Source organism: Epinephelus lanceolatus, chromosome 13 (genome assembly GCF_041903045.1).
Source record: "Epinephelus lanceolatus isolate andai-2023 chromosome 13, ASM4190304v1, whole genome shotgun sequence".
Lineage (NCBI taxonomy): Eukaryota > Metazoa > Chordata > Actinopteri > Perciformes > Serranidae > Epinephelus > Epinephelus lanceolatus.
Window position 1 is genome coordinate 14,314,789 of NC_135746.1, and position 16,211 is coordinate 14,330,999.

General features: G+C 41.6%; 1 protein-coding gene across 1 annotated transcript in view; it reads right to left on the reverse strand.

Moving 5' to 3' along the window:
- Positions 1-9,569: 9,569 nt before the first annotated feature.
- The window catches only part of LOC117270747 (low density lipoprotein receptor adapter protein 1), a 121,132-nt gene continuing 114,490 nt past the window's right edge, over positions 9,570-16,211 (reverse strand). Inside the window, exon 10 of the mRNA XM_078173781.1 lies at positions 9,570-14,860. Coding sequence (XP_078029907.1) covers positions 14,814-14,860 — 47 coding nt within the window. The 3' untranslated portion in view covers positions 9,570-14,813. The remainder of the gene's footprint in view (positions 14,861-16,211) is intronic.

The following is a 16,211-nucleotide window of genomic DNA, read 5'->3' on the forward strand; positions in this document are numbered from 1 at the left end:
TATTAATCCTAAATGAGCTGTTCGTTTGCAGATCCCAGGACACAACGGACGAATCAGACACGTTGCCCCAAAGTTAAGCAAGAATTCCTGAATTAGAACGTAGTGGATTATTAACCTTATAAAGTATTTTGTATTACGAGAAAAGTTCCGGACATGTTAGGAGGAATAATCTTGTAATGTCTCGGGCCAGAGGTGGTTGGGGTTGCTGCAGGATGCCGAACAGTGACGGCGCTGCTTTTAACTGCAGACTGCTGTAACAGACAGAAAAGAGCACTCATCCATTACACTTAATTCTCTCAGGGCTGGCTCTACAGTTTGGGGGCCCTAAGCAGGATTTAGTTTGTATTTTTCCTTTAACAATAACTTATCGAAATAGCACTTTTTAAAACCTACATTTACAAAGCCCTTCACATTTTAGCCCTTTTTAAATAGGAATTGTGCAACAAAAACAAAATCGGGGAGTGCAGCAAAATGCCGCCTACCTACTTTTGTTCATACAGAATGCGCCTTTTTCGGGGCAATGGGGGGCGTGAGCAAGTAACAAAACGTGTAGCTCAGCGTGTGACATAAACAATGACGTACTCCGAGGGAAGCCACGGCTGGTCAGTCCTTCTGCGATTCTCTCTTAAGTTGGCCCGTTCTTCACCGTTCCTGTCATTTGACGGTTAATGGCCTCTTCGTTTGTGAGGGCAAGGAAGGCGCGCAATTCCTTGTCTCCCCAGTCTTTCAGGTTTGCGTTTCCCTCTTGCTACTAGCTGCTCATTCCTGCTATCAGCTTGGTTCCGCCAATATGTCTACCCTACCAGGCGGAAAATTGGTCACCTCGGATCAACTTGCCAATCCGGCTCTATGTGTCTAAACGCTCGCAGCTTGCCAGCCAAACGGCCCAACATTTGCCGAAAATCTGGCAGGGTAAAAGGGGCTTTAGACACACATAAAAACTCAAGCACACACATAAATGTACATACTTACATACGTATACATGACCAAAATAAAAAGTATTAATGACATACGAAAGAATTTATAAAAAGGCCAACTTTTAGAAATTTTAGTTTTTACGAGCCGCTAGAAGCAGTGGTTCCAAACTGGCGGGTCGTTGTCCAAAAGTGGGTTTCAGGACCATTCACTTAAGTGACTCACGAGATTCTCCTGGCGTTACCCAGAATCAGAAATGGAGGACAAGTAATTGTCGCTGTCTGTGGGTACCCAGAGCTCTATGATTCAACGTCAGTATGGTCCACAGTCAGAACAATGAGAAGAGGGCTCAGACAAAAGTGAGCCAAGCCAATGGACTAATGGTAAGTTCTGAAAATGTGTTTTGTTACATGTGTAAGCAGTTTTGTTGAGTTGCTTATTAGCAAAATGATCTGAGTAATTTACGATGACTAATTTCGGTAGCAACCTGGCCGCTGCATTTTGTACCATTTGAAATCAAGCTATGAATGACTATGTCATAAAAGTGAAGATGGAAGTTGCAATAATCTAAGCAAGAAAATATTAAACTATGCACTACAAGCTCCAAGTTTTTTGCTGATAGTTTTGTTTAATTTTTGCAATATTTCTCAACTAGAAAAAAAAACATGACTGAATGAGCTTAGTAATACAAGATTCAGAGTTCAAATGTTGGTCAAACAGGACACCAAGAGAGACGGTCTTGATACTGTTAGCAAGTGGGCCAATATATTGGCTGACCTCTGTATTATCACGGTGACCTTTCATATACTAGAATTTAAACTAAACTAAATATAATCATTTGTAGTGACACAGTAAATTCTAATCTGGTTTAACAACCTGGTCTGACTCTGAAGTCATTGAAATCCGGCACTTGGGCGGTGACTTGCGGCGTCAGCCTCAGATGAAAAAAGCCGGTGAGATGGGTCCAGGTGACACCCATTCTCACCTGGACCCATCTCACCCTAACGATAGACATGATGGCCAGGTGGGTCAACGACTCACATGTGATCTTAACGACTCTGAAACTCAGAGCTCACATGTGGTCTCAACGATGTCTGTAAAGGTTCACACCCACACAGAGTTTAAAGCCTGCGACTCCGCACCAGTCCGTTACAAATGAAGAAGTCTCTTGGATGAGAGGTGAAACGTCTTCAAGAAACTCAAGCAAGTCCAGTTGCCTACGATATAGCACTTATGAATGCATGCAACAGGCAGAACTTGACACGGCATCCCAGAACGTCAACAACATACACACCCAGGGTACTTTGTCATATATGGACATCGAAAGTCCATGACCAAACGCCGATGTGTGACAAGATTGGAGTGACAATATGTTGGGTTGGTAAGGTCATAATAACATATGGATGTTGGAATATGAAAATAATTATACCACTTTCTTAAACTGGCATCCACCTGTAATTTATTTAACTTAATGCAGTGCTGTCAAACTGTTAAAGAAGAGCTTGTGAAGATACTTATCCTAGAATCCTGGAAGTGCTTGTTTAGTAGAGGACATCAAATTACTCACTTTACATGCCTAAATTGTCCTTTTCACCCATCTCTGAGCTTACTGTTTTGTGAGTATTTATTGGCAAAAATGGCACTAAAAGTTCTTGTTTGGGAAGTTCAATATTTATTTTGTTATTGTCATGTGTTCATTAAAAAATATGTTTTCTATGGGGTCCCCAGGGTGCTTGTATCGCCTAATGGTTTCATCATTACAGCACCTCATAACATATTTCGTAAATGACACTAAAATTTCTCCATAAAAACATGATCTGACTGGTTGTTGTAGACTCTGCCGACATGACATGCAGGTAGTCTGTTTGCAGTGAGCTCAGATCTGTCAAAGATCAGTAAGGTGAGCACGAAGCAGCTGAAGTGAAGCAGGCGGGCTCGTAATTGACTCAGCATCTCCCGTCATTCTTGTGATGAACAAAGCCAATGACAAAGGCATTTTAAAAACCCTAAAACTGTGAATGCATCGCCACGGCGCACAGACACAGCAAACGGGCAGCAGAAGTGTTGTGATTGTCAATGCAGCACATGAAACAACACCAAGCAGCTTCTCAGTCTCCAGTGAGATCTCGGAAAATATCAAAGTGCCCTTTTTCTACAGCTCTTTTCTTTGGTGCTCACTGCAGGCTGATCTCCCTCCCATAGACAGGCGTGCTTCTCCACAGAGTCTTTGTTCGCCCACAAGACAGGGAGATCACACAGAGTTTTCTGTACAGTCCAAGATTAGAAATCAAACTTTAAGGGCAGAGTGCTGCTGACACTCCAACTGGCCATCTGCTTCCTCGCAGGCTGATAAAAATGAATGGGTTGATGAATGTGACATAAATAATGTATTCTTAGAAATATTGTCTGACCAGTTATTTCATTAGTCATTTGTATTTACCATGAATGATCTTGCGTAAAGTTGTTTAAACTATTATTTTTCCTCTCTTTTTATCCCTCTCTGTTGGTGCTGCACAGTCTGATATAAAGATTGGAGGCACCCTGCCATGATGCAGCCTGCATGTCTTAGGAAATTAAAATGATATTTGCATACTTTTGTAAACAGTCATCAGACTAAACAAACACTCACAGAGGGCACTGCGGTCTCACAGAACACACACACAAATTTGATTAGACTGGGTTTTACACCTGCAAAATATGAGAGGGGGAGAAAAGCCCTTATCTTAACCCTGGACAACTTTTCTGAAGTGTTCGAGGTGCACATAAATATTAATTTCTAGCAATAATTATTTTTTAATAAACGTGATGTGTGATTTTTTTTGGTTCATTCCTAATTTAAGGTTTGGTTTTAAAGGGATACTTCCCCCCAAAATCAAAACTACATACCTTTCATCTTACCTGTAGAGTTATTTTATTAACCAAACTACAACCACCAACCGAATCACCACGCAGAGGGAACAGTGCATCTACTGCTAGCACCTAACACCACTGAGCTAACTAACATTAACGCTCAGCTGAGAAGGACGCCATTAATATTTACATCTTTCACTGAACTGTTGCCTTCCAATAAATGCTATATATGACACATATATGACATTTCATTTTATATATGGGCCCGGTTCTTGAGTGCACCTGAATTTTGTCGTATGTTTGTACAATGACAATGAAGAAATCGGATCTGATCTGGTTACAAGCATGAGCCTTTTGTCCATGAGTAGATGCACACTTCCCTCTGCGCAGTGATACAGTTGGTGGGTGCAGTCCTGTAGAAACAAAATTAATAGTTCATAGCTTCCACTGGCATGTAAGTGAAGAGACATGCCAGAAACACAGCAACCACCTCAGCTCCTTCCGTAAGGGATAATGTATAGTGAGCCGGTGACTGTTGAAAATAACTCCCGACAGGGGAATGGAACCCCGGAAGGGAATTATTTTTCAACTGTCACCGGCTCACCATAGAGAAAATCGCCTTGTTGTTTAAAAATACTTCCGAGTAGAAAACCAGCAGAGTTTAGCTATATCACATTTTTCACGTCACTATATCACCGTTTACACTGATCTGATGTTTGTAAAGTCTATAAACACAGTGATTGAACAAACATTACTATTTCTGTGTGCACGTTTTGTAATTAATAACATGGTTATCGTAGATTAGCTGGGCTAACCGTTAGCTGTTAGCGGTGTCCGTAATAACTCATTAACTCAATAAACTGTCCGTGAAAAAAATATTTTTTTCCAGCAGATATCTTAGTCACAACATGATTGTGCTAGCAAAGCAGTCTTGTGTTGCTATGTGTGGTATTTATTCAGTTTTGGGAAATCACGATGTCTAGAAAGCATCAGTGGCTGCAGCTGACAGGGACAGCTAACACTAGCAGCAAAGCTAACATCAGGACGTCATCTGTTAAAAGCCTCCTGTTGTCGGATACGACATGAAACTACTCCAGTTAGCTCAATCATGTTGTAACTAAGACATCTGCTGGAAAAAAATATTTTTTTCACGGACCGTTTATTGAGTTACTGAGTTATTACAGACACCGCTAATGGCTAACGGCGTCCCTACGTCGCCCCGGTCAAAATGGTTGCGCAACGATTACGTCACATCCAGAGCCCGGTAACTTTACAGGAACCGTCCTCCTAATCCGCTTTCTCAGTGGAGACATGGCGGTTGAGAGGGCCGAGTGAGAGGACGTTCCCGTAGTAGTTCCTGCCCCCCAAATAGTACCAGGAACTTCTTCAGTGGAAACAGGCCTATAATTTCTGGAAAGAGACATTGCTGTTGAGTTCCACCTAGTTCCATTATATTGGAGAGAAGGCAGACAGCTCCAGTACTCGGCAACTCATGCCAAAACAATCTAAACTGTTTGTAATTTTGATTTTGGGGTGAACTGTCCCTTTAATCTGTAAAAATGCCATTTGGAAATTCTGTTTGTTAAAATGCTTTTCAGTTTCCTAGTCCCACTTGGTGCCGGTGAACAAAAAACCCTCCTTTGGCTCTTTGTCTTCATAATATTTTTAAATATTAATCAGGTTGGCAGTGTAATAAATCTTTCTAAAAGTTTACAGGTGCAGCTATACAAATATTAATTGTACCTGAGATTGAATTGCCTGGGTTAGGGATGAAGGTGCATGAGGTCATTTTTATTCTTTATTAAGAACACAGACATGGTATTGTTGCTGGCACCCGGAATGCATTATTAAAGTTTTCAATCATGAGCAGTGGGCTGGATGAATCAACGCAGGGATGTGACTGTGTCAGTCATAGGGCCAAATGAGAATGTCCTTGCTTTGGCTTGTCCACAGTGAGCTGGAAAATGTTTGAGAGTTTAAACTGGAATGCTGTGGACAGATGAGCAGAAGGGGCCACGATAAATAAAGCGCTTGTCTGCACAGTGAGCTGTGGTGGTTTAATTGGTTCTTTTTAACTCATTATTGATCAAATTATAGAGCAGTCTAGGAATTGAACTGATTTGCTTCAAAAAGACACATTGCAATCATATTGAAGGCAAGGCTGAAAGCCAGGGGTGCAAACTGGGGGGTGGGGGGACTTGAAAAGCCAGGAATGAAAAATTTGATGGTGTTTGCCATTTTTATTAAGTAATTAGTGCCATACCTAAGTTGATATTGGCTGTATAAATCAGTTGAGACACTGTACTTTGGAAAATAAATAAAAATAGTGGAGGAATGAAGCTCTAGCAAAAGTTAAGTCAGGAAGACAATATTCTTTCTCACCCTGCCATTCACCCATTGCATGCATACTTATGCTCTATCTCCAAGTGTCGCTGTCTGAATCGGTTAATCAAGTCATCGGCTGTTTTCTGCTGATTCGCAATCAACCAGAAGCACAGCGACACGCCTTCTCTGTCAGCCTATCATCTTATTGCTCCTCATATGGGTCTTTCTCTGCTGTAGTTCTTTCTTGCTGCCGTTGTTCGCACCCTCCACCTCCCCATCTAGTCTTTACGGATTCATCAGCCTCATCAGCCTCAGAGTCATCAGCCACCTCCACCACTAGGATCTGGACTCCATGGGGGGGATTTATCCTGCTGTGGCTCGGATGTCCCTCAATCACAAAATATCTCCCTCTGGTGTCCAAGCAGCCCCTTCACTGCATATCATCCCCCCTCTCTTTCCCCTTTCACACCCAACAACTATTCTATCAATTAAAGGCAAAAAAAGCCCTAAAAATGTATTTTTAAAAAAAACATGTTTTGTGATGTTGTAGTGACCTTGATCTTTGACCTTGATCTAATGAGTTCATTGTTTGATACCAAGCAGACATGCCAATTTTTAAGAAATTTCCACAAGCTGTTCTTGAGATATCACGAGAATGGGATGGACGGTCATCCCGAAAACATAGTGCGGCTATCTCCGGCATGGATGCATAAAATTTTAAAAGGTGCATGAGAGAGACATGAATCAAGCAGGGGAGGGGCAGGACACAGAAACTGCTTCTGTATAGAGCACAGACATTGGTGCTACGCCCCTGTGTATGACAGAAGAAGCTCTGGGTTGAACAAAGCACAGGCTTCTGCAAATGGCCTTGTGTACTCTATAATAAAAATGACAGTTGGGTGCAAAGAAATATTTGTACAAAGTCTTTTATTATGCATAAATATGTAACAAACCATAACAGTTTCCAAATGCTGTACACTTCTTTACACAGTTTGGGACAACTGCTTGTGGTTCATACACAAATTGCTATTATCATAATATCACAACACTGTTGGAAACCCACTAATTGCATAGATAGAAAATAAGCACCGTCTTTGAAAAGTAAACCGATACTGTGTAAACATCAGTGGTTAATTTGAGTAACAATAGCTTATCTGTAAAATTCTGAAAGCCTCAAATGTTTCCTGGCCTCAAACCTTCGCAGCCTGATTTGTATTCACTGCACTCCAGACTCAAATTGGCATGTTATACCTCCAAGTGAAGGTCTGTCCCTCACTCACCCCCTCCTGCATGGAAAATTCTCAGCTGCGCCAAAGATTTGCTGGGGATCAGTGTGTTGTATACAGAATACAGGCTACATGGAGCAAGACTCTCAGGAGGCTGTACAGTCCAGCAGATCAATTCGAGCCATAATACAATTCATACAGAGATTGATCAGCTCTAAATAATGATCCACAGGCTGCGTGGAGACGCTGTCCAAGTATAATATCTGACAGCTGTGCAGAAACAACTCCAGTGTTACAAGTACATGTGCTTCAAAACTCTACTGTTTGTTAGTTGTAATTATTGAAAACCAGTATTGAGTCCGACAGCTCCTGGACAACAGCCTATCTCCTAATATCGCTCAATAACACTGAATCAGCGGATACTGACGCATCCACCCACAAATCAATCAGTCAAGTCAATGACGGAGCTGAAAAGGTGAGAAAATGTGGTCTACGTGAGGAAAGATGTTTGAGAGGAAGGTAAGGCAAAATGACAACGTTGCATTTTGACTCTGCAGAACAGAAATGCAAACATGGCTCCACAGATCCTCCGTAGACATGCTGGAGGCTATTTATGATACCCAAATCAGTATTTCTTTTTTTCCAAAGATGCAATGGAGTCAGTATTTTAGCCTGTCAGGAACGAAACAATGCAATTAAGCTTTGTGGTGTAACCTGATAAGCCATCCAATTATTCTGCAGCGGGTGTCATGACAACGCCAGTGAGCCCCCACTACCTCTCGCCTCAGTCATGATGCCATAAATACAGAGAGAAGGACCACTTCAGCCAGACTGGGGCACAATGTAATATCCTCTTGATGCTGAACATCAGCTTAGCGGTGGATAAAAATAATTTGCTGAGTCTAAGCAGAACAATAATTCCTCCATAATAAGATTTGGAACAAAGGATGTGTTTTGTGACACAGATTGCAGTTAAAGGGAAATTTCGGTTTATTTCAACCTGTCTCCTATCGTCCTAAATTTGTTTCAAGTGACTAGTGACATAAAAATAATAGTTAGCATGTTAGCCGTTAGCCTAGATACAGCCGGGGCGCATAGTAGCATCAGACCTGTTAAAACGTAAGTGAAAGGGCATACTTCAAGTGCAAAGTTAGTCCACTAAACAAGCTTTTTCTCCACAAAGACCGCCTCATATCATTAGGATAAATGTCAGAGAACATATAGAAAACAACATGTAAACGTGTTGTCTTACCTTACCAGTGTGCTGCCATGTTTGTTTACCATTTACCTCTGCTTTCCAAAGCGCGGCCGAAATATCGCGAGAACAAGCAGCGATCTCATACTGTGCCTGAAATCTCGCAAGCTCTAGATAAAGCCCAGCTGGATACTACTCCAGGTGGAGGTATCTCGTCCTCGGTCACATCCAGACCTTGAAAATAAGGCTGCAACCGGTCCCATTCCTTGCAACAGAGGCATTCCTACAGCTGGAAGGCAGAACCGGACAGTAGCCTGAAAAGTTCATTCATTTATTTTATGAAAGATTTATAGAATAATGGCTGACTTTTTGTCAGACTTCGACTTTGTGGAGGAGGAATTTGATTTTGCAGAGTTTGATGGCCGCCCTCATTTATTTGAGCCAGAATACACTGACAAAGAGCTTTGTGAAATTGAAGAACAGAGGAGGAGAGAGAGAGAGGAGCAACAGGTAGAGGACGAGAGAGGAGGAATGGCTGCTGCAAGGCTGCGTAGCTCTGGAGACTGGTGGTGTACCTGTGAATGCTGTGCCCCAGTGCCCACAGAAGAGGAATGCCTCTGTTGCAAGGAATGGGACCGGTTGCAGCCTTATTTTCAAGGTCTGGATGTGACCGAGGACGAGCCACCTCCACCTGGAGTAGTATCCAGCTGGGCTTTATCTAGAGCTCGCGAGATTTCAGGCACGGTATGAGATCGCTGCTTGTTCTCGCGATATTTCGGCCGCGCTTTGGAAAGCAGAGGTAAATGGTAAACAAACATGGCAGCACACTGGTAAGGTAAGACAACACGTTTACATGTTGTTTTCTATATGTTCTCTGACATTTATCCTAACGATATGAGGCGGTCTTTGTGGAAAAAAAGCTTGTTTAGTGGACTAACTTTGCACTTGAAGTATGCCCTTTCACTTACGTTTTAACAGGTCTGACGCTACTATGCGCCCCGGCTGTATCTAGGCTAACGGCTAACATGCTAACTATTATTTTTATGTCACTAGTCACTTGAAACAAATTTAGGACGATAGGAGACAGGTTGAAATAAACCGAAATTTCCCTTTAAGAGAGGAAAATGTGAACTGTGTCGATCAGTGAAACAGGGCTTTGACTTTATAAGTGTACACTATAACGTGGGTTACTACTGGCTGTTTTTAAAAAATAAAGCAACTCCTGCAGTAATAAAAACCACATACGATTACATTTGTACAAACTCTCTAACCTAATGCAAAACATACAAGCATCTACACATTCACATCTCAACAAGAGGGGTAATTATTTTTACAAACAACCTGTGTGAAGCCCTGATTCTATCCATCCTGCCTCACTTATAATGATACAATATGCATACATAAACTATGCAGCTTTGACATTGAAAAAATACAGCATATGGAAATAGGTTTCTTTACTCTAATAGTTTGGCCTCGCCAATACACATGTCCTCGTAACCTTACGTCATCACTAGTCTTTAACAGTAAGATCATCTTTATGTACAGTTGCAGCTGACTACGGAAGCCCAGGAGGCAAGTGAGAAAAAAAACTTCCGGTGATCCATTCTCTAAGTCTGATCTAAATTCTTTCCTTCTGTGTTTGAGTTTTAAGAAACATGAAGCAAGGGTTTCACACAGCGCGATCACAGAAGAGAACATAATTCAGATCAGACTCAGTAAATGTATAACCAGATATTTTTTCCTCACTTGCCTCGCAGGGCTTCCACAGGGACTGATTGAGGAGACAACAGAATGTAAAATAGTCATTGTATTTTGGTTATATAAGCCATATTCATATGAGACAGCATTGAAACTGATTGTTAGAGGAATGTGAGCTTGACTCTGTGAAAGAAAATGATGAAGACTGCGATTTCTTTACACTGCAAACACAATGTGACACTGTTAATATAAAGGAAGCAAACACAAGGTTATCAATGGAATATTCATTTTGATAAGTGAATCATCCACTTTTCTTGCAATATGGTCATCTTGTGTGTGTGTGTGTGTGTGGGTGTGCGTGTGTGTTTGATTTTAAAAACCAGATAAAGAAGTGTTTTCCTTAAAGGGGCACTCCATCGGTTTTACACATGGAGTTTAGTTCGCTCGTCATGATTAGTACTTGTCAGCCTGTGATTACAGCTGTACAACGTCTTCTGTGGCTCTGAAGGGAGGCTCCAAAACCTGCAAAAATAAATCTGATTATGTCATAGTGATGTCATCAGGGTTATCCTCTCTCTTTCTTTTTAGCGCAAAGCCTGTCTTACACACTGGGAGCAGAGTTTGGAATATAAGGGTGTCTACCGGGCAGCTAGGTTATAATAAAAGACACTATCTAACTGCCGTATGAGAAATGTAGGATGCAGTGATTTTGGAGCTTGGCCCATGCTAGGGTAGACAGTTGAAGAACAATGCTGTGTCTCAAATCTCATACTTCTGTCAGTTCACTTCCATGTAGTATACTATGTGCACTATGTACTCATTGGCGTAGTGCACAAATTTTGACAGGGTAGTGTTGTCTCAAACCAAACACGGCTGTTGTGCACTCAGCAAACTAGCATCTGCGTTATCGTTTGTGGTACCAAATCATTACAGATTGCTAAATTAATCTAATAAACATACTCCTGGCTTATACCCGACAACAATATAGTGGTGCTTAGTACAAAAAACACATGTATTTGTACAATGCAGCGATGTTCGTGGTCGCACAGTCCTCGGCTGCCATTTCCAGTTTGAAAAGTAGTCGCTCCCCTTCCGCTACGTAGCCGAGATGGCGACCATTGAGGGCAAGAAGTGTCCACAGTTCCACACTCAACTTCTTGACCGTTTTGAGTGCACCATCCGGGCACTCATAGTGCACTGCATTTTTCCATACGTCTCAGTGTGAACGCGCTTATGCACTCAACATATTAAGTGTAAGTACAGAAGTACACGATTTGAGACACAGAGCACTGAAACTTAAGGGATAGCGCTGAGGGAGAGATACATGTAAACAGACTACAGCGTGCAGAGATGAGCTGTGATGGCATCAATATGTCTGTGAACAAGCGTTGCTGTTTGTGCCATCAGAATTTGAAAACAGTACTGCAACAGAAAGTTGCAGCCCATCTTGATTGTTTTCAAAATTGCCTCAAAGGAGCTCCTCTTTACTAAACTAGGAATGTGCTCGCTGTCATGTCCCCAATACCAGGGTGTTCAAGCACCCTCCTTTGTTTGGCCCAAAGCAGGGCTATTTGAGTGGACAACATGAGCTCGCAGATTTAGAATTGTCTGGTTCCCAGACTTTGCATACTCAGTCCATTGTTCTAATCCGACACGTCTAAAATTAAATATGACCTCTCGTTGTGTCAATCCCATTTGCACACTGAGTCTGAAACTTTCGTCCGTCATTAAAAAGTTTTATAACATGTTCGATTTTCTGTGTTTTTTGCATCCATCAGAAGCCTTTTCACATTTGACTGATAATCAGTGAAGAAAATGTGGTGGCAGGACACAGCCGTGACAAGACACAGAGGAACGGGGTGCACAGAGTCATTTCAGAACTCAAATAGCTCACTTTCAACAGGTCAGATAGTAATATTCAGGTGGATAGTGAAGAAGAGGAGGAGGATGTGGACTGCACACAGAATGTGGAGGAAGGATGATGGATTAAACAATGCATCTGAAAAGAACGGACTCAGTGTGTAAACACTAGAAAGTACAAGTGAGGATATTTTGGCCTCTGCTACTTCAATTTTGATAACTTCCCAGCGTTATAAAAGTGCAATACTACAACACTGGAGCGCCCCTTTAAATGTCAAAGTGTTTGTGAGGTGCACTACTGGTGGCACCTAAGCACTAGTTTTCTGAATGCATTCCTTCACCTCTATAATAAGACTGGAAATGTCTGACATTGTTGAACAAAACTAAATTTGAAAATTCATTCTTGACCTTCCAAACCTGTTCGCAACATCTCAAGGCCTTTCTCAACAGATCGCTCAGTTGTCATGGCGATGGTTAACTTTGGAATTTCTTTCACATGGTGACAGTGGTTAGAAAATGGATAAACGAAAATTAAATTCAGTCTTCTGATACTTTATTCAAATAAGGTTTCTTCCATTTTCTTTGGCAGAGTTTTATTTATTCATTTGAATCAAGTGTGTAAGGAGAGAGGGTGTTGTATGTCATACAGATTGTGAAGCCTCTTGAGGCAAATTTGTGACTTGTGATATTGAGCTATACACATAAAATTGCCTTGACTTGATAAGACAACATTTTTATAATTTGATGCCACCCCCACATGTTATATAACAAACTAAACCATATCCGTGATAACTGAGCAAATCCATCTGCTGAAGAAGGCCAAGAGATGTTCTTTTAAATCTTGGATACACATAGTAAGCAGTCCTTATCTTGGGCATTAAGTTGGTAATAAAATGTATACACCATACCAATGTAATGTGTTTGCTTCTCTCAGAAACATTTCCTTAATCTCCACAGTTGAGTTTGGCCTTTTTTACAACACATGTATGTTGCAGTCAATAAAAACATGACACATGGGTACAGTTAAGCCCTGTTTCCACCAAACACTCTCGGTATGGTACCTTTGGAACCAAAAGTAACCCTTCAGACATGGTACCTAGACCCTTGAGTTTCCACTGCAAACAGCACCCTTAAATGTGGGCGGGGTTGTTGTCACTCTGCTCCGTCCAGCACTCACTGTATTTCCTAACACAGAGGGAAGTCTGCACCTCGTTTATCGTCCACAGAACGAGGCTGCACGCCAACATTTTCAGAACAAAACTGAACAAGCTGCAGTGAGAGTCTCTCTCAGTGGGATATTTGGCTGGAGCCTGCAGAAACAACGCTCCGCAATGCTTTTTTTCTCCAAGTGAGGATTAGAATATATGCAGTTCACATAATCCGGTCGACATTTATATATTTTTTGAACGTTTGAAGATCTACTCATTACTAAAAGTCATCCAAGAGAGACTAAACTAAAGTGATGGTCAGAGTTTTCATATTGAAATTTAAAGTGTGCTGATGGATTCAGGTCGTCGACTCATGCATCAGTAACATTACAAGTAAATGTTCCACCTTAAAAGTCACCGGCAGTCAGCCCACTGAATTTAATTTTTTTCTCTTTTTATAGCTGCTGCAAGAGGCAGCAAAACATCTTTTCATTTTATAGTTACAGTTTACTAATGTGAAACTTGCAACGGTATGAACAGTGGTTACAAAACCAGCCACAGCTCAACCCTGAGCAGAGTGACTGTCTGCTACTGACCAATCAACAGACTGCAGTGTTCACAGCTCCACCTTTTAGTACCAGATCTGTGTGCTAGGTACCCCAACAGATGGGGGACCAAAAATGGGGACAGTATGGAACGGTTCCATTGCTACCATCCACAACTTTTCACAGTGGAAACAGAAAAAATGCGCACCGTAATGTACTGCTTGGTGGAAACGGGGCTTATGTCTGCCTAATTACTTAATTTATATACTGTTTCATACTTCAAAGAACTGAACTCAGCACCACAAATTGAACCATATTTTATGTCTGAAGATTTGTACCAGCTTTGCCAATGACCTCCAACGCTGGACTTCCTCCAGTGACTGCTGACACCGGCAGCTGCTACTCCATCAAACAAACGACAACATCAGAGAGCTCTCCCATTTTCAGAGAGAGATGACAGCCTTATGTACACACATCTCTGGGCTTCTCGATGCTGAGAAAATCCTCATCACAATTTTCAATGGGAATCCATGTGTGAAAGTATTTTTTACAAATTTAGATCCAAAAAGTTAGACTCCACTTGGTATTCATCCTATGATCTCCTCTGGGAATTTCTTCAAGTAGAAATATGTAAGCCTTGCTTGTCTTGTGGTGCCGTGTTGCACACTGTGTACACCGTCTTTCATCTGGCAGTTTGTGAGAGTTGGCTGATGATGGCTGTTTACACTGAGTGGAGTGTGTGTTGACTGGCAGGCATTCACAGAAATTGCAGTTTATAATATCAGGGTATCCATTCTGGTTTCTCCACAGCAGCCACAGAAAATCAAACAGAGCCTCTCGGATTCACGTTGTGCACCAGGAAGCGTGATATGTTATGCTGTCTGTTGTGTGATGTATGCTGTTTTGTGTTTGTTGTTGGTCTTGGGGCCTCTGGTGTGATTTCTGTCTAATTTCTGCAGTGTTATAAGTTGGGCAGCTATTGTCGGCGTCTGTTATTCAGACTCATTGTTGCAGACACACAATAGATTCTTGGTGGACGTGTCCCACAGACTCAGAGCTGCATTGTCAGAGACGGGTTCGGGGCAGGACTCGGCCAGTCTGACAGAGACAGAAAGAGAGGAAAGTAATATTGCTACAGAGGTCAGAATATGCAAAGTTTTAAAACTGAGAGAAGAAGAAAGAGGATGACGGTGAATGAGCGGGAGGGCTGACTTACACAATGGAGAATTATAACATCTACAAGGTCACTCATAGTCAAGTGAACACAACTGTCACGACACGACACGACAACATATAAAGTGATTCGTTTTTCCATTTCTGATGAAAAATGGAGACACAGTCATGTCTATGATGGCATTTGATAATAGCTGGTGAAATCAATAACCTTGGGACTGAACTGAAACTTCGAATGAAGAAAGGATAAAAACCGAATATGTAATAGATTCAAAATATCTCTTCATAATTGTCCATTCCACCATCAAAACTATCCCCTTAAGATATTAAAAGAAACAAGTCACACCCCTACAAATAACATATAAATATTTAAAGGGACAGTTCAGCCAAAATCAAAAATACATATATTTCCTCTTACCTGTACTGCTATTCATCAGTCTAAACTGTTTTGGTGTGAGCTGTCGAGTGTTGGAGATACTGGCCGTAGAGATATCTGTGCCATGATCCTGGGATTTTGCTGATATTATGTTATCTTCGGGACTTCTTTTTGGGGTTTTCTGTTTGTGTTCTTCCTTGTTTCATGTTATTAACTCATGTTTAATCTGTTTCCTGATCTATTTTGTAGATTTGACATACTCAACCTCAATGTATCTTTCTAGAAATCAAGAATCGGTTACTCGAGATAATCCACAGACCTTGTTGTGAGCACTTTCATGTAGGGAACTATTTTCTTTCAAGCAAACTACACCCATCGACTGTATCACTGTGCAGAAGGAAGCGTGCATCTACTGCTAGCTCGCCTAGCACCCCTGAGCTAGCTAATGTTACAGCTCAGCCAAGGAGGATGCGATTGAGATTCATATCTCACCCTGTCACGAGCCTCTTGTCCATGAGTAGATGCACTCTTCCTTCTGTGCAGTGATACAGATGGTAGGTGTTGTTCAGTGGACAGAAAATAGTTCCTACATGAAACTGCTCACAACAAGGCCTGTGGATTATCTTGAGTAACTGGGTCATGATTTCTGGAAAGAGATGCTGAGTTTTTCAAATTGAGCACTACAAGCCGGAGGTCATCTAGTTCCATTATATTCAGGAGATGACAGACATTGCGACAGCTGATATCTCCAACACTCTGCCACTCACACCAAAACAATCTAGACTGATGAAAATATGTGGTTTTGATTTTGTGGTGAACTGTCCCTTTAAGGTTTGTTGGGAAAAAGTCTTCTTTCCTCAACCACTGGCCTGCTTTGTTATGTTCCAGATGTATTCAACA